Source organism: Hemiscyllium ocellatum, chromosome 30 (genome assembly GCF_020745735.1).
Source record: "Hemiscyllium ocellatum isolate sHemOce1 chromosome 30, sHemOce1.pat.X.cur, whole genome shotgun sequence".
NCBI lineage: Eukaryota > Metazoa > Chordata > Chondrichthyes > Orectolobiformes > Hemiscylliidae > Hemiscyllium > Hemiscyllium ocellatum.
The window spans coordinates 5002314-5024936 of record NC_083430.1 but is presented as its reverse complement, the minus strand read 5'-3'; the positions used below and the strand labels follow the sequence as shown (position 1 = coordinate 5024936).

Below are 22623 nucleotides of genomic sequence, written 5' to 3'. Positions count from 1 at the left end.
CAGAAAGTATGGAGGCATGGGATACAGGGAAATCTGTCTGTATGGATACAGAATTGGCTGGCCTGAAGAAAATAGAGGCTGTTGGTAGATGGAAAGTATACAGTCTGGAGCTTGGTGACCAGTGGTGTTCCTCAGGGATCAGTTCTTTGATCTTTGTGATTTTAATAAATGACTTAGACAAGGGTGAGTTAGTAAGTTTGCTAATGACATCAAAGTTGGTGGAGTTGTGGATAGTGTGAAGGGCTGTTGTAGGTTGCAATGGGACATTGACAAGATGCAGAACTGGGCTGGAAAATGGCAGACGGATTTCAACCTGAAAAAGTGTGAAGTCATCCACTTTGAAATTTTGAATTTGAATGCAGAATAAGGGTTTAAAGACAGGATTATTGACAGTGTGGAGGAACAGAGGGATCTTGGTCTCCATATCCATAGATCCCTCAAAGTTGCCATCAAAGATGATCGAGTTGTCAAGAAGGCTTTTGATGTGTTCGCTTTCATTAGTAGGGGATTGAGTTTATGAGCCACACCACACTTGGAACATTTGTGTTTGGCTCTGGTCACCTCATTATAGGAAAAAATGTGGAAGCTTTAGACAGGGTGCGGAGGAGATTTACTAGGAGGCTGCCTAGACTAGAGGGCTTGTCTTACAAAGAAAGGCTGAGGGGGCTAGGGCTTTTCTCGTTGGAGTGAAGAGGATGAGAGATGACTTGATAGAGGTGTACAAGGTAATGAGAGGAATAGTAATAGCCAGAGACCTTTCTGCATGGTGGAAATGACCATCACAAGAGGTCATAATTTTAAGGTAATTGGAGGAAGGTTTAGGTGAGATGACTGATTTTGGGTTCTTCTCAACAGAGTGGTGGGTGCATGGAATGCACTGCCAGCAGGGGTAATAGAGTCAGATACATTAGGAACATTTAACTGACTCTTGGATAGGCACAAGGATGATAGTATAATGAAGGGTACATAGGTTAGTCTGATCATAGAGTAGGATAAAACATCGTGGGTCAAAGGGCCTGCATTGTGCAGTACTATTGTGTTATTCTTGGCTCATGTCGTCGAACCATTTTGTGCTTGTCCAAGTTCCATTGTCATCCTATACTGTGGAAATTTACTACTTCAACCTTCAACCTTCTACCTTTTTAGCCCGATCCCACTATTCTAGTGATTTTCTGCCTTGTAGCTTGACCTATTCATAGCTCCTGATATGTTGAGGTGCAACCAGTGGAATTGGGGGGAGGGGGTTCTCATGAAATAACTAATTCTGGACCTAGCTTTAACACCACCTTTTCTGCTGTCAGAAAATGAATCAACATTTGTCACTGCATTATCATGCGTACCTGAACCCACTCTTCATATCTGATGCTGCGATTAAGAGGTGATATTGAGATTAAGAGGTGGAAGATGCTCAAATGGAATGTGCTAGTAAGCATTGGCTTGCTTTGAGATTCGCAGCACCTGGACATCTTAGAAATCATGTCTTTATTTGTCTTTTGTATAAAGTTACAGTTTAGTTTATGCACATTTATAATATATATCAGTGTATTTTGTCTTGTTCCCTGCAGCAACTATACCAGATTCAACAGGTTACCATGCCAGCAGGACAGGACATTACCCAGCCTATGTTCATCCAGTCCACGAACCAGACTACAGATGGGCAACCTACTCAGGTCACGGGGGAATAGTGCAAAGGGATTGGACAGCTGAAATCAACTGCCATAGAAGCCATTGTATAAATAGTAAAGTCACTAAATAACCAGGATGGAAAATGACTCTTTTTGAAGTTTTCTTTTTCTGTTGCATTGTGCTAAGTGAAAATAATTGTACATACGTAAATTGCAATAAACTCCTTCCGAGTAATGCTTTGTAAACCCGTGAGAGGACAAGAAAGGAGAGTTCCTCCCAATGCTGATTACCCTGTACCATCATTGATCATATTGCTGTCGTTCTATTCATTTGTACAGTGTTGTTGCTCACCAAGGTTAATCAGCTTTTTTCTTAAAAAAAAAAGGAACATAATGGAGTAAATCTGCATTTAACATAGATCTGAGTTACATGGAGGTAAACTTATAAACTGTGTTCCTTGGTTCACCTATCAGAGAGTCTAATTAACAATTTCTCCGTAACAGGTTTATAAACCAGAGTTCTCAGAATGCTGAATCAAGACCTGTATATGTAAATTGGTCAAAATTAAAGAATTGATCACTGAGAGATTTTTATAGTGAAGCATTAGAAGGGAATGTTCAACATCAATGAAAAAGTCTTTTAACAGTGGAATTCCAATAGGAGTGTTAGAATATAAAATATGACCAAAGCTTAATAGAGGAAAATGAGCTGTAGTCAGGGAAATGCAGGGAGCAAATTCATGAACTTGGGGCTAAACAGCTGAAGGCACAGACACTGATGGGCGAACAATTTTAAATTGATGATGCTGAAGAAATTTGAACGAGACGAGTGCAGATTCCTTGGAAGCTGTGGGCTTGAGGCAATAGGAGGGAATGAGTCTTTGGATGGATTTGAAACCAGGATGAAAATTTAAAAATGAAGACTAACATTCAAAGTGCTGTGTAAATCAGAGACCAAGATCTAGTCTCCTCCAGAGAGGAGTAGAAAGAGACATCTTAGAGAATTCTGGTGAAATGTTGAACAATGTTTGTAAACTATGCTCTCCAACTCAACAACTACAGTCTTATACTACTGTTGGAAAAAGTGGGATTAAACTTTAAATATTAATGAGATATGGACATTACTCATATGCACGTATTTATATCGCTCCTCTAGTTGCCCTTCCATCTTATCATTTTGTTACTTATTTAAGAAATCTGTTTAATGTTTACAAAATGTTGATAGCTCAGTGAAGTTTAGAATGTTGGTGTTTACAGTAACTGTCTCTTGGATCTAACTGTATAATACTCATGAGTGAACTGCACAGGGCCGTGAAGATGAGGTGTTTGGTCAGATATTACAACTTACTTGATAGATACTTGTCTCAATCCATTCACAAGGTGCTCCTCTTCCATCTCCAATTTCCTGTTGCTGACTCTCAAATGTGCAGTGGCTCCAGAAAGGACATTGGGCACTTTCTTCACTGTACTTGGGATGGAGACCAGCATTGATGATATGGCATGCTCTTGGCAGCTCTCAAAATGTACTACAATTATCCCAGTCTCTTCTTTTTTTTTCCTGGTAATTATCACCAAATAAATATGGGTGCGGGAGACCCTTCCATCCATGCAGCAATCTTCAAATGCCCTAGTGTAGCACCCATATTTCTTGAAAATTTCCAGGGACTTGTTTCTACTTGTCTGCAAAGAAGCTGAGTGTTGATATTGTATGATAAACATCTTATGAATTTGAATGAATTTGAAACTTTCTCATTGACCTGCTTATGAACTTAGCTTTCCATTTGTTCTCTATGCTTGCTGTCATATGACACATGTTCTCATTCATTGGAGGCTAAATAATCCTAGTTTCTCCCATCATTCCTTGTATTTGAGAACTTTGACACTAGGATTGACCCCTGAGGACTTCTCTGTGCTGCTCCAACACTTTGGTATCTCTGTGTTTCGGTCATCTAAAATCAGATAAAGAAATATTTTGGTGCAGTCCTATACTCGACTTGACTTCAGCTGCCTCAGCTATGTAGCTGAATATTGCTAACTGCTACCCATATGTGAGATAGTATTCATTCACCCAGCATGGGCAGCACTGATGGAGCTGACATTTATTGCTGAGCTGCACTTACCTGGGAAGTTGGTGATGGGCCAATTTTTCATGCAGAACTGTTACGCAGTTTAGGCATTTTTTTGATTAAACTTCATTCAACCTTTGTAGGCCTCTTTGAAATCCCTAACTAATTTGACATGATTCATGGACTATCAGTTGTTTTATTTTCTGTGTGGACTGTCAGTATTACTTAGTCAGTTTCTGCACTGTTGAAGCAGTTTGACTTACTAGGCTTTTATAATTTGCAAGATTTCCATTGTTGCTAGTCTGAATAGGGTAGCGTCCTGTATACAGCTTGAATGTACAATTGAGTTTCTGTATTTTCAAATGGGGTGAACTAGGCCTGTTATAAAAGAGTGCTGTGTGGAGCACATCCCAAAATCCTGAGTCATTCTGTATTTATTAAATTTAGATCATTTTGTGTTAATTAATGGGAAGTAATTTGTTCCAGTGATCCTGGGAGTGGATTGGTCAGCAGTGAGACGAATCTTCACTTTGAGTGAACAGAAAATTTTCAATTTTGAAAGAATGAATACTTCAACGAATCCTGATGGATTGTTAACAGGTATCCGTTGTCTATTCACCCTGACTAGGTCAGGCTTAATTTCAATATTGTTTTAATCCTGCTGGTTGCATAGAGAATAACACAGCACCACAGTCAGTCCATTAAGCCCATTATGTTTGTGCCTGCTATATGCAGTTTAATTACACTTTCCATAAAACTCTGAAGATGTTTTTCTATTCTTACATTTTTCTAATATACTTTAGAAAATGTTATTGAATGTGCTTCTAAACCCTTTAAGACGGTACTTCCCGATCATCTGATGTTTATGTAAAATAAAATACACATTTCTCATGTTCCTCCTTGTTCTTTTGCCCACTACCTTAAATCTGTGTGTTCTGACTACCAGCTTTTCTGCTTTTGGAATCTGTTTCTTGGGTATAGAGCAAGAGTATAAGTTCTGAGCCTTTAAGAGTGATTAAAGCGAGCCTTTGTAATATGAACACAGGACAGAGCATTAGCAGGTTTTCTTCACAAGCTGGCTGTGCTTGCACTGGAACTGGGCACAACATCTCCTACGTATTATAATGATTGGTTTGTGCTCCTCCACCTTGACTGCACTTGAAGGAATGTAGTTCTTTCTGAATTGAAACTTTGTTCTATTGAGTCTGCGAAGCTGAAGGATTGCATGTAAAATTAGACTGAGATCACTTGTGGATTTAACAGCCAAATATATAGAGAGCACCATACCTCATCTGCACGTATCCTCTACATGTTGTGCTTCACATCTTGAGCTTTTATTAATGTGGGCACCTTCTGTCAGCCAGAGGGTGACATCTTTCTCCCTCCACCCCCTTCAATAAAAAACTTACCACTGATTCCTACCTTAATCCCATATATGAAGATTGACTCCATTTGCAAGATACTGAAGGGCTGTTGGGAGTCTTGAAATTCTATTCCAACAAGATTCAATATTTTTGTTGGGGATTGGAGTGAAAATGTTGTAAAGTGATACTGGAACCTGGTATTTTACAAGTTTCTAAAGCTAGGTTTCTTTCATTTTGTTGCTGAACATATATTTGACTTGCCAAACAGTGTTTGTTTGCTATTATGCTTTTCATATTCCCAGTACAATCTGTCATATTTTCTCCCCTCATGATTAGATCTTTCCTTGCCAGATCTGTTTGTACCTCAGTCACTGACAAACCTGACCAACCCTGGCCTTAACCCTTTGCTTATTTAATTTCTTCATTTCCCATCATAAGTAAACTTATTTTTATTTAAAATATTCTGCTAAAGAGCAGCTAAATTATGCCCAATCTGCTTATTTAAGAAATAAGTGACACACACAGACCAGACATGTCCTCAGCTCAATTCAGTGTTTATGTTGAATTAAGTGATCTTGACAATGCTACATACACATGGTACAGTCAAACTTGTCACATATAGGTTCGAGGCAAGGGACAATTATGCTGCAATGTTATCCAAGCATTGCTGGAAAATACTTGCAGGTGAGAGGAGCATCAGCAGAGGGCCCCTACCACCCACTGACCCCAGCCACTTGCTCATTGTTGATGACCAGTTTATTTGCAGTGGACCTCTCCTTCCATGTGTGAATAAGTTGATAAAACATGAAGTGACTGTGGTGAGAAGATCATTAAGAAGGCGTTGTAATGTTTAGAAAAGCTGATTAATTTTGTGTGATATTTTTGTTTCATTTCAATTTTATAAACCACAGTTGATTCTAATGAGTGTTTGGTTTTGTGTGTGCATTAAAAATAATGTTTATTTGATTTCATCTGTGTCTCCAATGGTTCCCACCTACACCACCTCCTCTGGCAATGACTGCCTTCAAATATCATGTCCTCTCTTGATTTTTATTAAATATTTCTGCTGTACAATGGTTGAACAGCCATCTTTCTCCTCTTGCCATGGTCCTCTGTGCATACCAATGTCCAGCACCCTGCCCCCTTTGCCTGATTCTGATCAGACAGTGACACTTCCTCTCCAATAGTAATCTCATTAAATACACATCCCATATCTGCCTTCTATCTCTGTGCTGGGATGACCCAGTATCTGTACAAGAGCCAATCATGAGCTTCCATATCCGTCCTTGTAATAAAAGTGCTAAGGAAAAGTTACCAGGGAAATTGTGACTCCCCACTCAGGGTTGAGGTGAGGACCTGGGGTTGAAATTGTTTCTTTTGATATGGTTGTATGCCTTTTCTAGGGTGATGAGAATAATCTAATCATGTATACCCTGTATTACAATTTCTCACTCTGCCTCTGAGTCGTTGCACTGTTGTTTAAAACACTGAGTGCATCTATTGTTGCTTCAAGCTGTCTTAAGAATTTTCTGATATCTGGACTCTTTGGTAATAGCACATTTTTACTTTATATGCCTTTAGAAATAAAAACCTTTTGTTATAGCACTATTGTTGAGCTTTGTTTTTAGGATTGATGGAAGATGATAGTGGATTGAGCAGTAAAACTTGCATTTCGGATGAGTTTTTAATCTATCTTGTCTCCAAGGTAAGAACAAACCAAAAATAGTAACCCTCCACTTAGCTGTAGTACATGACTTCAAGTATTTCACTCTTTGTTTTGCTATTTATGGAAACGTCTACAAATTAGCTGCTTTGTTTCCCTACATTACAGCAGTTCAAAATTACTTCATTGGCTCTAATACAGAAAGCCTGAGCAATCAGAATATCCTGATATGGGAATGCCACAATAAGGGTGTAGGGTTGTCTTTTAAATATATTGTCCATTTGGTTTATAGTCTCAGCCACTTTCTAGTAGAGGGGCTCATGGTAAAATCCCTGAGTGTTACTTTTGCCTAATTTGTGTGTTTACTGGGAACAGCCGGCTAGGAGTAAACTAATTATAGCAAAGGATTTTGAGTACCTCATAAAGTTAGACATACAAAAACAAAACAAAAATATTCAGTTGTGTGTAACACCACTTGGTATAAAAAAAGAAAAAAAAGTGAAAGATTTTGAGCACTATTGAAATGATATCACCTTTCATTGCTGACTAACTGTTGGAGGCTTTGAAACTTTGGCAAGATGTCACCAACACTCAAGCAGCATTTCTTCCAGAAACTCTTGAGGACCTCGCCTCAAAATAGTGAGTATTGTGCCACTCGAGCATTATTGAATACCTAATAGGAGTCACCAGGGAAAGGAAGTGCTCAGCAATGGTCCACCTTCATCAAGATGCGATGGCCTGTGGAAGGAATGGGAGGAAATGAAACTAGGCAGAGCAACTCAAGCTGCTGCAGGGACCCAATGACTCCTCTTCCCCTCTTTCCCCCACCCCTTTAGGTGGAGTATGTCTCTGGAGCTCCTCCACCAAGACCTCAGGTACTGTGAGAACCTGTACTTTCTCTCATTTGGGCCCTGAACATTCCACACCTTCAATGGAATGACTGCTACACAACTAGCTGTGTTAATGTGTGTAAGGGCTGAACCTGTTGTTCAGCAACTTATTGATAAAAGGACGAAATACCAACAGGATCTAACAGGGAAATGTTGCATGGCAAGCTATTTCAGGTGAGGATTGTCTCTGGGTTTTTGATTATGAAATCTAAATTACATTTCTCCTTTGTAATTTCCTTTGCCCTTGACTTGGTAAAGCGTGGCTAATATTTTACTTCCATGGACTATTAAATGATTGAGAGGAGTTTATTTTACTGTAGTTTACTACATTTGCATGCAAGATTTCAACTTTCTCAGTGCTACATTATTACAAAGTGATAATACAGACAAGTGTGCTAAAATTTGAATTATCTGATCATGAAGATTTTCATCCTTTGAAATGTGAGATTAAAACCCACCAGCAATTATATTGTTTTAGATTACTTACAGTGTGGAAACAGGCCCTTCGGCCCAACAAGTCCACACCGACCCGCCGAAGCGACAACCCACCCATACCCCTACATATACCCCTTACCTGACACTATGGACAATTTAGCATGGCCAATTCACCTGACCCACACATCTTTGGACTGTGGGAGGAAACCGGAGCACCCGGAGGAAACCCACGCAGACACGGGGAGAACGTGCAAACTCCACACAGTCAGTCACCTGAGGCGGGAATTGAACCCAGGTCCCTGGCGCTGTGAGGCAGCAGTGCTAACCACTGTGCCACCGTGCCTCCACTAAATTACTGGTAGTCCTTGGATAATGTGTGTTCCAGCAGTGTGATTTGGCTATAATTGTGCTCAGGAATTAAGGAATGGTATTTTTAAGAATGCTTATTCGTAATAACGTGATTCCAGTGGTGATCATTTCATGCACTTTGTTCCGCACGTGCGCCCCTATCTGTACCAAAGTCTCAACGCCATTCTATGAACATATCACTGTCAGCTGCCTACACCGCAGCTTTCTGGGAGAGATACATTGTGCAGCTTCCTATGAAATGTACACTAGTTGATTATCCCTTGTTTGGAAAAAAATGGAGGCAGATAGTGGCAAGAATGTTAGCAAGAAGTGTCCTGGTGACAAAATTGCAGATGGTGAACACAAATGCTGTAACACTGGAAGAGAAGCTAAGAAAGCATTTTGAGCGTAAGGAGGGAATATGTGATAAAGCTGGCTTAATAGGAATGATAGAATCTACTTTATACACCATGATGACCCTCTGGCCCTGCATTAGCAATACTTTTAAAATTTATTGTGTTAAATTTATTTTTGTTTCATTAATAAATATGATTTATGCCTTCACGCAGACTGTGCTATACTTTATGATAGCCTTTTGGGTATTTTTTGAGCGATTGAGAGTGATGGTTTTTACTGGTATGTCTCTGACCCCACTTGTCCAAAAGGCCCCATTATTTATATTAGGCGATTTTCTATTAAGCGAGGTTTCACTGGAACGCAACTCCAGCATTATAGGAGAACTACCATTATATCATTCAAATACATTGTTTCATAAATTACATTTTCGAATATGATTGCTAACTATTATTATATTAGGAATAAGAACCAGGAACAAGAGACCATTTGGCCCTTTGAGCCTGCTCACCCATTCAATAAGTTCATGGTTGATGTTTTTGTTGCCTCAACTCCACTTACTCGCCCTCTCACTATAATCCTTAATTACTTTACTGTTCAAAAAATTATCTATCTTAGCTTGAAAAGCTTTTACTGAGGAAGCCTCAACCAGTTCACTGGGCAGGGAATTCTATAGATTCACAACCATCTGGGTGAAAGTGTTTCTTTTCAATTCAGTCTGAAAGCTGCTCCCCCAATTGTGAGGCTAATACCCTCTTGTCTTAGTTTCGCCTGCCAGGGGAAGCATTCTCTCTATATCTGTTTTATCTGTTCCGATCATATTTTTGTATGTTTCTATAAGATACCCCCTCATGCTTCTAAACTCCAATGAATATAATCCCAGTCTACTCAGTCTCTCCCCATAAGCCAACCCCCTCAACTCCGGAATCAACCTTGTGACCTCTGCACCCCTTCTAGTGCCAGTATATCTTTTCTCAAGGTATGGAGACCAAAACTGCACATAGTACTCCAGGTGCAGCCTCACCAGCAACCTATACAACTGTAACATAACTTCCCAGCTTTAAAACACAATCCCTTTAGCAATGAAGGGCAAAGTTCCATTTGCCTTTTTAATTACCCACACTTGTAGACCCAACCCCCTGTGATTCATGCACAAGGACACCCAGGTCCCTCTGCATAGCAGCAAGCTGCAATTTCTTACCATATTAATAATTGTCCTTTTTACTGTTGTTTCTAATGAAACTGATGACTTAAGCATTTATTAACTTGGTATTCCATCTGCCAGACCTTTGCCCACTCACTTACACTATCTATGCAAAGTTTCACAGTCCTCTGCACATTTCGCTCTACCAGTCATCTTAATGTCATCTGCAAACTTTGACACACTACATGTGGTGCCCAACTCCATCAATGTAAATTGTGAAAAATTGCGGTCCCAACATTGATCCCTGAGGCACATCATGAGTCACTGCCAACCAGAATAATACTCATTTATCCCCACTCTTTGCTTCCTGTTGGCGAACCAAATTTCAATCCATTACCTGTAACACCTCGCATCTTTATCTTATGCAGCAGCCTTTTATGTGACACCTTGTCAAATGCTTTTTGGAAATCTAGATACACTACATCTACTGGGCCCCCACTGTCCACCATGTTCATAATGTCTTTATAGAACTCCAAAAGATTAGTTAAGCATGACCTGCTCTTCATGAACCTATGGTGCGTCTGCCTAACAGGACACTTTCTATCCTTTGCCTTGCTATTTCTTCCTTGATAATAAAATCAAGCATTTTCCCCACTGCAAAAGTTAAGCTAACTGGTCTATAATTCCCCATCTTTTATCTGCCTCCCTGTTTAAACTGGCATCATATTTGCTGTTTTTCAACTTGCTGGAGCTACACCAGAGTCCAGTAGATTTTGGAAAATTACCAGAAGTGCATAAATTAATACTTGAAAATCTGAAAATTTTGAACTTTTTGCCTCTTATTAGAAACCTCAGGACGCTGTATGCTTTTATAAACTGCTGTCTCCGCCAGTTCTGCCACCTTCAATGATCTGTGTACATATACACCCAGATCCCTCTACTTCTGCACCCTCTTTAGAATCATACCTTTTTTTAAACTGTCTTATTGAAATGCTGCGATCCGTGGGGCACTGGAGCACCCACAATGCTGTTAGGGAGGGAGTTCCAGGATTTTGACAGAATGACACCAAGGAAAAGGTGATATATTTCAAGATGGTGACTGACTTAGAAGGGAATTTGCAGGGGCTGATTTTCCCTTGTATCTGCTGAATTTGTCCTCGATAATAGTGGCTGTGAATTTGGAAGGAGTTGCCTAAGGATCTTTGGGAATTTCTGCATTGCATCTTGCAGATGCTACACACTGCTGCTGCTACTGAGGTATGCTCAGCTGTTTATTTTGAAGTCACCTGATTTCTGTTTAACACCTGGTAAACCATTGATTCCCATTTCCAATAAATCACAAAAAAAACAATCCAGAAAGAGGCATAGAGTACAAGAACATTGAATTAGTGTTAGATTTGTATAGAACATCGGTGTAGCTTCAACTGGAGTTTTGCTTCCAGTTATAGATGCAGTATTTAAAAGAGTCTATGAAAGCATTAGAGAAGATGCAGAAAAGATTCACAAGAATGGTTCCAGGGATTGAGGAACTTCAGTTGTCAAGATAGTTTGCAGAAATTAGGACTGGTTTCCCTAGCGTAAACAAGTTTGAGAAGAGATTTGATCAAGATGCTCAAAATCATGAGGTCTGGACAGAATAGATAGGGAGAAGCTGTTCCCGTCAGTGGAAGGGTTAAGAACCAGTGGGGACAGATTTAAGGTGTCAGCAAAAGAAACAATGACAACATCATGAAACTTTCCAGCAGTGGGTGGTCTAGATCTGGAATACACTGGCTGAGTGTGTGGCAGAGGTATGTTCATTTGAGGCTTTCATATGGGGAATCAGTGTCTGAAAAGAAAAGGTTTGCAGGGCAGCTGGAAAAAGGGAGCAAAACAAGGAAAATGGCTCTTTCACATGAATCGAATGACCTTTATACCTTAACCATCAGTGATTCTATGAATCTGTACATAGAAAGCTCAGTGAAACTCCAGTGTGATATTGACCAGATGTTGACTGAGGGATAAGTGTGGACCAGAAAACCAGGATAGTGGAATCATTTATATAATCCTGTCAGAGTAGACCAGGTCTCAGTTTCAAATTTCACTCAAAAGACACCTCACATTGCAAATCTCTCTCAGTACTGAAATGTCATCTTAGATTTTTATGTTCAAGTCCTGGAGTTGAACTTGAACTCACAGACAAGCATGTTGCCAACTGAGATGTGGCTAATATTGAAGAGTGAGAAAACCCAAGATTCAGGAGTGAATCTGACAGTACATGATTGAATACATACATGAACCTTTGATAGCTCCTGAAATCCAGATAGAGCCCAGGACATGATTGTAAGAACAATAACCCTCTATGACAGCACAGGTCAGCAATGGTAGCTGCCTATTATTATAAATTGGATGCATGAGCCCTTCACTGCCTGTCTGCTCTTGCAAACCATTACCAGATATATGAAGAAAGTGAGGACTGCAGATGCTGGAGACCAGAGTTGAAAATTGTGGTGCTGGAAAAGCGCAGCAGGCCAGGCAGCATCCAAGGAGCAGGAGATTCGATGTTTCGGGCATAAGCCTTTCTTCAGGATTCCTGAAGAAGGGCTTATGCCCGAAACGTCGATTCTCCTGCTCCTCAGACGCTGCCTGGCCTGCTGTGCTTTTCCAGCACCACACTTTTCAACTACTAGATATGTGCCAAGATCTGTTCATATAGTCAATGGTATCATAAGCAGACAAATGCAAAGTAGTTCCTAATACTGTGCTACTAAGTATGGCATAGGACAACTGATGTGTACAGAATGGTGTCTAAATTATTGTTACACATGGGGTAAACCCACTTGCTTAATTTACACCAGCAAAAAAGATAGATTCTGTGCAGTAATCTGTGAAAATTTGAGAGGCCAAGAACTATTTAAAGTAAAATTAACAACTTTATTTCTTAGAATATAGCAGAGAATAATTAACTGACAACTATTTACAACTCCTTCCCCTAACCTATCTTATATTTTCCCTTCTATAATATTAATCTGATAACCCCCCCCCCCCCCACCCAATTAAGATTTCTCAAAAACTCAAGTTGTCAAAACCAGCCAGTTGTCAAATCTTCTATTTGGATCTTCCTGTGTCGTCTTTTCTTCTTAGCGATTATACTTCGCAGATCATGGTTCAGTAAAGGTACCTTTTTAAGAGCTATTTTTCGGGCAGTCTGTAAATGCTAGGTGGTGTGGCAGTTCTCTTCCCAACTGTTCAATTTTCCCCCAACCATCAGGTTGTTTCATTAGTATATTGACAATATTAAAAACCAAATTTAAACTTGATTGGAGGTTAGTATTTTGGGTATAAGTTGCTTGGCTGAATTCAAATTTGTTTATATTTTTTGCCTCCAGGCAACGAGCTACACTAACTACTGGACCGTATGCTACATTGTACCTTGTAGTTCTGCTAGCTTTTATATGCTACAGTACAATCATATCTTCATAATATTATGCATAGTCAAGTATTCTCATTGAATACACTCAGTATACAATACAGGCACAGTCGTGGCCATCGAGAGTACATGATGGAACATGAGCATCTATTCACGAAGAGTCTTTGGCCTGTAGCATCCTAATGGCTGCTAAAAACAGAGATGGATTATCAACTTGGCAAACAGCAAGAGATGCTGGGTATGGGATACCTTGGCCAAGTAAAGCTCTGCAGATTGCAAACCCAGAATCTGGACACAGTGCAAACAAAGCAACCAGGTGTGAATTACATGAGCATAGCATAGAAGGACACATCTCGTCAATAGTTATCCTGGACAGACAGATGCCCAAAAACTGATCAACCAGCAAAGGAAGAATGCATATTTTAAACCAAAAACCAGATTGAAAAGCTCCTGTTCCTCTTACACAATGAAACAAACATTAGCAGGCCATCCAAATGATTGTCAATGTTTTAAACCATTAAATGAGTCTCCCTATTAGACAGAACTATTGGAAGTTCCAGAAAGCCATCCAAAAAGGTTGCTCTCTTGGGTCTACTAGAGATGAAGAAGCAGCAACCAACATGGCAAAGACAAACACTGACTGACTGTCCAGAGTGAGAGAGAAAGAGGACAATGACATCACAAACCTGATTTCTGTTACAAGAGACTCTGGGAAGTATTGTAACGACTAAGGGGATTGGATAAGATTCGGAGCAGCATTTTTCGTGTTAAAGTCTTACAGTTACGTGCTCCTTAATAAATTTGTAACAGTTTGCATTGGTACCAACCTGTGTCGGTTTACTGCAGATTTGACGGTTCTAATATTGTGGGATGCCTGTTCCTAGTGTCTGATGGGTCCTAAAAGGCTCGGCAACATTTAGTTACCTGCGTGGCCTTCGATAAGAGCTGAAAATGTGTTGCTGGAAAAGCACAGCAGGTCAGGCAGCATCCAAGGAGCAGGAGATTCGACGTTTCGGGCATAAGCCCTTCTTCAGGAAGGGCTTATGCCCGAAACGTCGAATCTCCTGCTCCTTGGATGCTTCCTGACCTGCGCTTTTCCAGCAACACATTTTCAGCTCTGATCTCCAGCATCTGCAGACCTCACTTTCTCCTGGCCTTCGATAAGAAGTGACTGTCAGATCCTCCGAACCCAAACCACCGACACTGCCTGCTGTCTTCAACATTCAGCTGGGGCCAGCTGTGAAGAGGGCAGGTGTCCCAGGTGCAGACCTGGATTCACGTGAGAAATCGAGACATTCTGGGCCTGACGAAGTGAATAAGCAGAGCCTGAGTTGGGAGGGCACCCTAGGTATAGAGGGAATCAACCTAGGGGGGAAATGACTTCACGTGCATTGGCAGTTGTTGAACCCCTACATACTCCATTGCCTCAAAGAAAAATAAAAAATGGAAAGGTGTCCCATTGTCAGAGTAGGGAGGATGCTCTCAAACAAGATCTGTTGTAAAAATGGCTCTAATGGGCAGAATTCTGCAGTAAACCAGATTGGCTCTGGAACAAAAGTTCCATAGTGTAGGACTGATGGCTTGGATCACGCGAGGAATTGGGGGCAAAGGCTAAAGTAATCACAATCGAGAGAATTCCCAAGGCAAAGTTGCTGAAATGAATCACTCCAGGTGCGATTAGAAGTCACAACTGATGCATTTGGAAAGTTAAAACTTTAGCTTCTATTCTCAAAATGAAACGGCCTATTCAAATAAAAGAAGAGCAATCAGAGGCTGGAAAACAGCCTGGTCCACATTGATAGGCTAGACCAGCATTGTAAAGAGCTGCAGGCTGTGGTGGCATTGCTGTGTATCTCTAATACAGAAAAGATCAAAATTGTTACAACTGGGAAATATACAAAGTCCACGAAAGGATAGAGAATCTAGGGAACCAGTTGTTGATTTGTATTGGAATTATATGTCATTGAGGTAGCACCAAACACAGGAAGCAGAGAGGGGTTAGATGAAGAGAATCAATACAGATCCCAAATACATTAAGCAGGAAGGAACATCTATGGGACATCCTCCACCTTTCCCTGAAACTACAGGCCCATCAGCCCTGATCAGCAACCCCCTAATGGAAAGAGCTTAAAGCTACTCAGCCACATGAGTGCACAAGCCACTGAGCTCCTGTAACTGCTACACGTCCATTCGACAGCATGTCTGTCTGTTACAGCCTCACAGACTCACTTCCACTCTGGGAAAAGCATAGCGTTGGGTCTTCAGCTCTTGCTAGAAAATCTGGTTACTAGCAAGCCCAAGACCAGATTAATGGGGTCATTAAAGTAAAAGTTCACCATAAAACTTTCCCAACTAGAAATATTAGAGCAGACCAATTAATGTGAGCCTATGGCCAATGCTAGTCTGAAAATGTCCAATCTCAGAAGCTAAGCAAACTCAGGCCTGATTCGTATTTGGATGGGATTCTAGCTGAGAATACTGGGTGCAGTACTCTTAAAAAGGGCTATTACAGTGGTTTGAGCTGCTGCCTCACAGTGGCAGGTACCTGGGTCCAATTCCAGCCTCAGGCGACTGTCTGTGTGGAGTTTGCAGATTCTCCCCGTGTCTGTGTGGATTTCCTCTCACAGTCCAAAGATGTGCAGGTTAGGTAAATTGGCCATAGTGTTCAAGGATGTGTAGGTTAGGTGCATTAGACAGCGGTAAATGTAGAGCAATAGGGTAGGGGAACGGGTCTGGGTGGGATACTTTTTGCAGGGTCAGCGTGGACTTGTTAGGCCAAGTGGTCTGTTTTCACACTCTAGAGATTCTATGCAATGGCCACAGCAATAAAAATGGCTACAAGATGAAAACAAAATTGGGTTATTTCAACTACAAAGTTCACCCTGCAGAATATAAGATCAAACAAGTTATGCTCTAAGTCTATTAGCTTGATTCTTTCCTAGCCCCCAGGTCTTTGGGATAAAGTTAGCCCCTCGATAATAAAAGTTGTTGAATTCAGGTAAAACAGGGTGGTACCTTATAAAACAAATGAAATCCAATGTGCCTCAAAATAACTCCCTTCACTTTCACATCTGCTTGGGGAAATAGAGTCCAATCCAAAACAAGACCTGAACAATTCTGATAACCTCCTGGCCTCCGACCTCAAGATCACTGCCCCCTCCCCAACCCCACTTTCAGATGTTACTGCAAATGAGAAGCCTGAAGTCAATTAGCTTCAAACTACACACTGCTGTCCAAACCAGTCTCTCCACTGAGGGGCGGGTCACAGCACCACTGAAACAAAATGCAAAACCGATTGGGAGAATATACCTGGTCCAGGGAGGATGATTCCCCGTCCCCTGCACTGATGGCCATCCCCAGTGAGGATACAGACTCATTGGGTACTAACACAATAGACCCACCCATATTACCCCAACTCAATTGTCACCATTCACACAACCCCAACACACATATGTTGAATAAAAAGGAAGCAGGGAATGGATGACAATTTGATAGTTGAGTAATGTCATTTAAAATATGATCAGATGTTGAACAATAATTATTACAGGAACTACTGCATTGTTTTTACAAAATGTTGGAGAGAACATTCCAAGACAACAATGAAGTCTACTTCTGCCATGTAAGAGTATGATTATTTTATGTAAAAATGTTGTGTGGGCAAATAGGAAAGCAAGGTACTTATGTTACACCCTGCCTGACGCTGCAGTGTGCGTGAATGGGATCCTTTGGGTCCAACCTGCAAAGTCGGTTAAGTTCGGGTGTAATCATCAACTTGTGGTGTACAGAAAGCCCAGTGGGAGTTTCACACTTTGTTACATGTGCGTAGAGGTCATGGATGATTGGTGGGGGTTCTGGGTGCAAGACGGTGGCATATCAAGCACACAACCTGGGCAAAGGATTAGAGTTCGGATGCAATGTCCAGGGACGCCCCAAACAAGAGAATTTCTGGAATGTGAAATTAAACCAGAGCCCCTTCCCCATCTTGTCCCACAGCATTCCAGGTCCACATAATGCACTGGGAATTAATCCCACAGGTAAAATTTTGTTTGACAATATCCATTACGAATTTATGCCAATAATAACAGACTTCACCAGAATGTAGCTCCTAGAATGGTGTCCTTCCCAATGAAAAGATTGTACACACACCTGACCCATAGGACAATTGGATGAGGAACAGGAAAATATGAGGGTAAACCACAGCCTGTAACTAATCTGTAAATGTAACCACATCACTGATCAAATGTTAGTGATAAGCTTGATCAATAATGGGTTTCATGATGACTTGTAGCCACTTCTCCCTGACAAACATCAAAACCAGGTTTCTGAAATCAGATTCGAGCTACATTCACACAAACTTTCTCAGTTCAAAATGGAGGAAATGTAACAGCTTTATGCCTGCTAAAGTGCAAATAGATGACCAATTTAGTCAAACATCAAAGATCGGCGGCATGGTGGCACAGTGGTTAGCACTGCTGCCTCACAGCGCCTGGAGACCCGGGTTCAATTCCCGACTCAGGCGACTGACTGTGTGGAGTTTGCACGTTCTCCCCGTGTCTGCGTGGGTTTCCTCCGGGTGCTCCGGTTTCCTCCCACAGTCCAAAGATGTGCAGGTCAGGTGAATTGGCCATTCTAAATTGCCCATAGTGGTAAGGGATAATGTAGGGGTATGGGTGGGTTGCGCTTCGGCGGGTCGGTGTGGACTTGTTGGGCCGAAGGGCCTGTTTCCACACTGTAAGTAATCTAAATCTAATCTAAATCGCTGGGTATGGGACACGTTGGCCAAGTAAAGCTCTGCAAATTGTAAACACAGAAACTAGACATAGTCAGGTGCTAATGACATTAGCATAGTTTAAAAGGACACAATTCATCAACATTTATCCTTGACAAACATATCTCCAACACCTTACCGACGAAACAAAGGAGGAATGCCTATTTTCAACCAAAAACCAGACTGAAAGGCTACAGATCCTGAAACACAAAGAAACAAACATTAGCAAACCATCCAAATGTTTCAAACCATGAAGTGAGTCTCCTTGATTGGCTAGAACTATTGAAAGTTCCAGAGAACCATCCCCAAGGGTAGAAAACAGGGCTTACCTGCAGTTCCAAAGGAGTTCAGACAGCAAGCCAAACTGTGCAGCTTCTCAATGAACAGTCCCGAGCGCATCATAAATAATTTCTCCAAGTCACATTGGAGCTAACACTCACTATTTGCTGCCATTGTAAAAAATCTCAAAGGATAAGCCCTTTCGTTTTCACTCAAATTGTACAGAATCCCAGTTGTTCAGTCCTGACATTGATCAGAGTTATATGTTTTTCTCATCTTCTAATCTGCTGAATGCAGTCTGAATGAGTGCAGTCAGATACAACTTAAACTCCACAAAATTATACAAGAGTGATGCAGCATCTGATTTTATGTTGAATTTTAATTGGAAGATAATGTAACTGATTAAATCAATTGCATTTCACAGCAAGCTGTAGTTTAATACAAGTAGCAGTCTTTATGTTAACAGGGTTGTTATCCACAAACAGTACACTGTATTTACTGCCGACACACTTAAATAGGAACCAAAAGAACTACAGATGCTGTAAATTAGAAACAAAAAACAGCAATTGTTGGAAAAGCTCAGCAGGTCTGGCAGCATCTCTCCTCAGAACATTGTTACTCTTGGTGTCATCGTTGTACGCTCACGTTACACTGGAACCAGAACCAGAGGTGGTACAATAGCTGTGGGTGCCTCTCCTTCAGCATCCACTGGTAGCTCTGCTATCTGCCCCCTTGCTAGTGCATGCCTCTTCTCTCCATTATATCCCTTCTGTGTCAATAGTCTTCCAATGCATTTCAGGGACTGCATTAAATAACTGTGATGGCCATGGACAGTGAGGACATTCCTTATATTTGCACTGACAACAAAACCAGTCAGAAAAATCATTTCAAGGCCTGGTTGTTGTCAGTGTATATGAATTCAACTGGCCAGCAGAGGATGCTCCTGTACCATGTTTAACATAGAATAGATTAGTTTTTATTTGTCATTTCTACCATATACAACTGACACAGTAAAAACGAGACAGCATTCCTTCAGGACCAAGGGTGCTACATGGACAGCACAAACTATACAAATGTACAAGGCATAAAGTGCATGAGAAGTGCAAAACACGCAAGTTACAGTATAATAGAAGAATGATAAATAATAGATATTTTTCTAGCAGCAATTCAAAGTCTTACAAAGAATTTCAGATGGGAAAGAGTCTGATCATACTGTGTTAAGGAGCCCGATGGCCCAGGAGAACAAACTGTTGCCAGTCTGGCCAGGTGATACTAAATGCTCCAGTATCTTCTGTCAGATGGCAGGAGGGAGAAGAGTTTGAGTGAGGGGTGTGCAGGGTCTTGCACAATGCTCTTAACCTTTTGGATGCAGCGTGTGGTTTAAATAATTGTAATGGGGGGAAGAGAGACCCCGATGATCCTCTCAGCTGTCCTCACTAACTGTTGTCGGGCCTTACGATCCAAGATAGTGCAATTCCCAAACCAGGCAGCGATGTAGCAGCTGAGGGTGCTCTGATTCCTGGTGAAGGGCTTTTGCCCGAAATGTCAATTTTCCAGCACCTTGCATGCTGCCTGACCTGCTGTGTTTTTCCAACACCACACTCTTGACTCTAATCTCCAGCATCTGCAGTCCTCACTTTCACCTACTCAATGAACTCTCTGTGGAATGTGATGAGGAGGTGGGGGGGTGGGGGGGTGGGAGGTGGGCTTCCCTCAGCCTGCACAGAAAGCAGAGACACTGCTGGGCTTTCTTGGCGATGGAACTGGTGTTGAGGATCCAGGTGCGATTCTCCACCAGGTATACGCCAAGAAATTTGGTACTCTTCACGATCTCTACAGGGGAGCCATCAATGTCCAGCTCCTGAAGTCAACAACCACGTTTTGTCCATGTTCCAAGTCAGGTTGTTGGCTCTGCACCAGTCCGTTAGCCTCCTCTCTGTATGCTGACTCATCATTCATGCTGATGAGACTCACTGCAGTCGTATCATCAGTGAACTTGATGTGATTCGAGCTGTGCCTCACTGCATAGACGTGTGTCAGCAGGTGAACAGCAGTGGACTGAGTTCACAGGCCTGGGGCGGGGGGCCCGTGCTCAGTATGATGCTGTCCCAATTCGGACTGACTGAGGTATCCCAGTCAGCAAGTCCAGGATCCAGTTACAAAAGGAGGTATTTAGGTCCAGCAGACTCGGCTTTCCAATCAGGTGCTGAGGAACGATGGTGTTAAATGCAGAACTGAAGGAAATTCATTGGAGTGACACTATACTGCATTATAAATATCAAGTTAAAAATCACACAACACCAGGTAATAGTCCAACATGTTAGCTTTCGGAGCACTGCTCCTTTGTGAGGCAGCTAATGGAGCTATTGGTAAATAGTGATGGCAATAGTATCAAGCAAGGAATCTCCGTGATTAGAATTCTGCCTTGACACTTGCATTAATGAAACAGTTTGTGCAATATTTTCCCTCTGCAGGTGATGATCTCAGTCCCATCTGCCATAAGTCCAACCCATGACAAATTCTATAGAGTAGGAGTCAATGGGAGTGGTGTTGACTAATGGAAAGTTGATTAAAAACAAAAGTGCTGAAGAAACTCAGTATTTTAGGGCCAGGGTCAGAATAAATATTTCAAGTCTAGTATGACTCTTCTTCAGAAATTAAGGGTGTGGAAAATTTATGATTTTAATTCTGGAGAAAAAGGGTGTGGAGGAGCAAGTGGAACAGAGTGGAAGGTCAAAGGAAACTCCGAGGCTTTGTCCTTCCACCTTGTGTTGGGCTTTGCTGGAAAACTATAGCAGGTCTAGAATAGAAATATTCACATCAGAATAAGATGGTGGAATGGCAAGAGACAAGAAGATTGGGTCATTCTTGAGGACAGAGCTGAGATGTTGTACAAATAGTTCACCTTGTATTACCCACTGTACAGGAGACTGCATTGTGAGCAGCTAATAGAGGATATCTGGAGTGAAGGTTTAACAGTACTCTGGGCACAGCCACAGAGCATCTTATGAGGAGCTACCTATGATTATGTTAGAACATGTGGAACTGAGACGGGATGTAAGGATGCAAAACCCAGCTCTGCCAGACTTTCAGAAATATTAACATTTGCAATAGCTTTGTGTATCAGTCCCTCATATATTTTGATCTCTAACTAGCTCCAAATTATCTTTTTGTACATGGTGCCAAGTGGTGACCATGCAACAAAATGTGGTCAGTGATGAGGGAAAGCCTGGCAGAAACAGCCAGAGAGCACTGGTTGAAGGACCTTGAGGCCAGTCCAGCAATTGGACAGCAGTGAGGGAAACTGCATATGTCACTGACAAACAGCAGGCAAGTAAAGTAACTTTGACTAACAAAATTCACTTAGTGAAGGATCCCACAGCCATGACCAGACCCGCTCACCGTTACTGGAGCTGATGATAAGCATTCTTGTTGATGCTACATTATGCCTTTGCCCCAGCGCTGAGTCCATGCTGGGGTTCTGATCAAACTGGAGCAGGTAATGGATTTCCTCCCATCTCGATTAAAAACAGAACAGGAACAGGTTAGTGTACTTATGTACACAATCAGCAGCAGTGCCAGTACCTTTCTCATTTGAGAGGTATTGAAGAAGAATCTCCAAATGCTGCAACCTCCTTAAGGCCTTTGACTCTTTATGTCAGTTTACTACATTCAGGAAAATCTACTAGCCAGGAGAGATTATTAATTCCTTAATGAGCTGGACCATTTTATTGGTAATTTATTAATAGTTGAGGTCATTAGAAACCTCATTGTCATTGGATGCTGGATGAAGCTCCATCAGTCTAAAAAAAAAGGATTTTACACAACCAAAGGCAATCCAATTTGACAGATAGGCTGGATTTCATAAACAAGCCAAGCTTATCATCTGTAGGTTCAGGGAACCTTTTAGGGCACACACCATTGATTCTGACTGAGTCCAGTTCATCAAACAGACAGATTCCAACACTAAGTAAAACAACAGACGAGATGGGAAAAACAGCGTCTTGCCTGCCTCTGGCTCTGGGTTGTGCTTTAGTGGAGATTTTCACATCAGCAACAACCCACCCAGTTTAGCAGCACCATGCCAGCTGAAAGACAGGCCAACAATAAATGTCCATCTGTGGCAGCAATTTGGAAGCAGACTGCTTCAGTCCACAATTGTCCAGGAGATGACGTGTGCTGAAGAGCAAGATTTCTTCTTCTCAGAGGGCATTTTAGGGATGCAGGATGATTTCTGGTTTACAGATATCATGATCAATGGCAGGAAATCTTGATCTC

General features: G+C 41.4%; 1 protein-coding gene across 4 annotated transcripts in view; it reads left to right on the top strand.

The window, feature by feature from the left end:
• Positions 1-6021, top strand: part of nfyc (nuclear transcription factor Y, gamma) — an 88645-nt gene extending 82624 nt beyond the window's left edge. For all 4 annotated transcript variants that reach the window (XM_060847124.1, XM_060847123.1, XM_060847120.1 and 1 more), the window contains one exon: positions 1566-6021. In XM_060847124.1, coding sequence (XP_060703107.1) covers positions 1566-1685 — 120 coding nt within the window. In that variant the 3' untranslated portion in view covers positions 1686-6021. The remainder of the gene's footprint in view (positions 1-1565) is intronic.
• The last annotated feature ends 16602 nt before the right edge of the window (positions 6022-22623 follow it).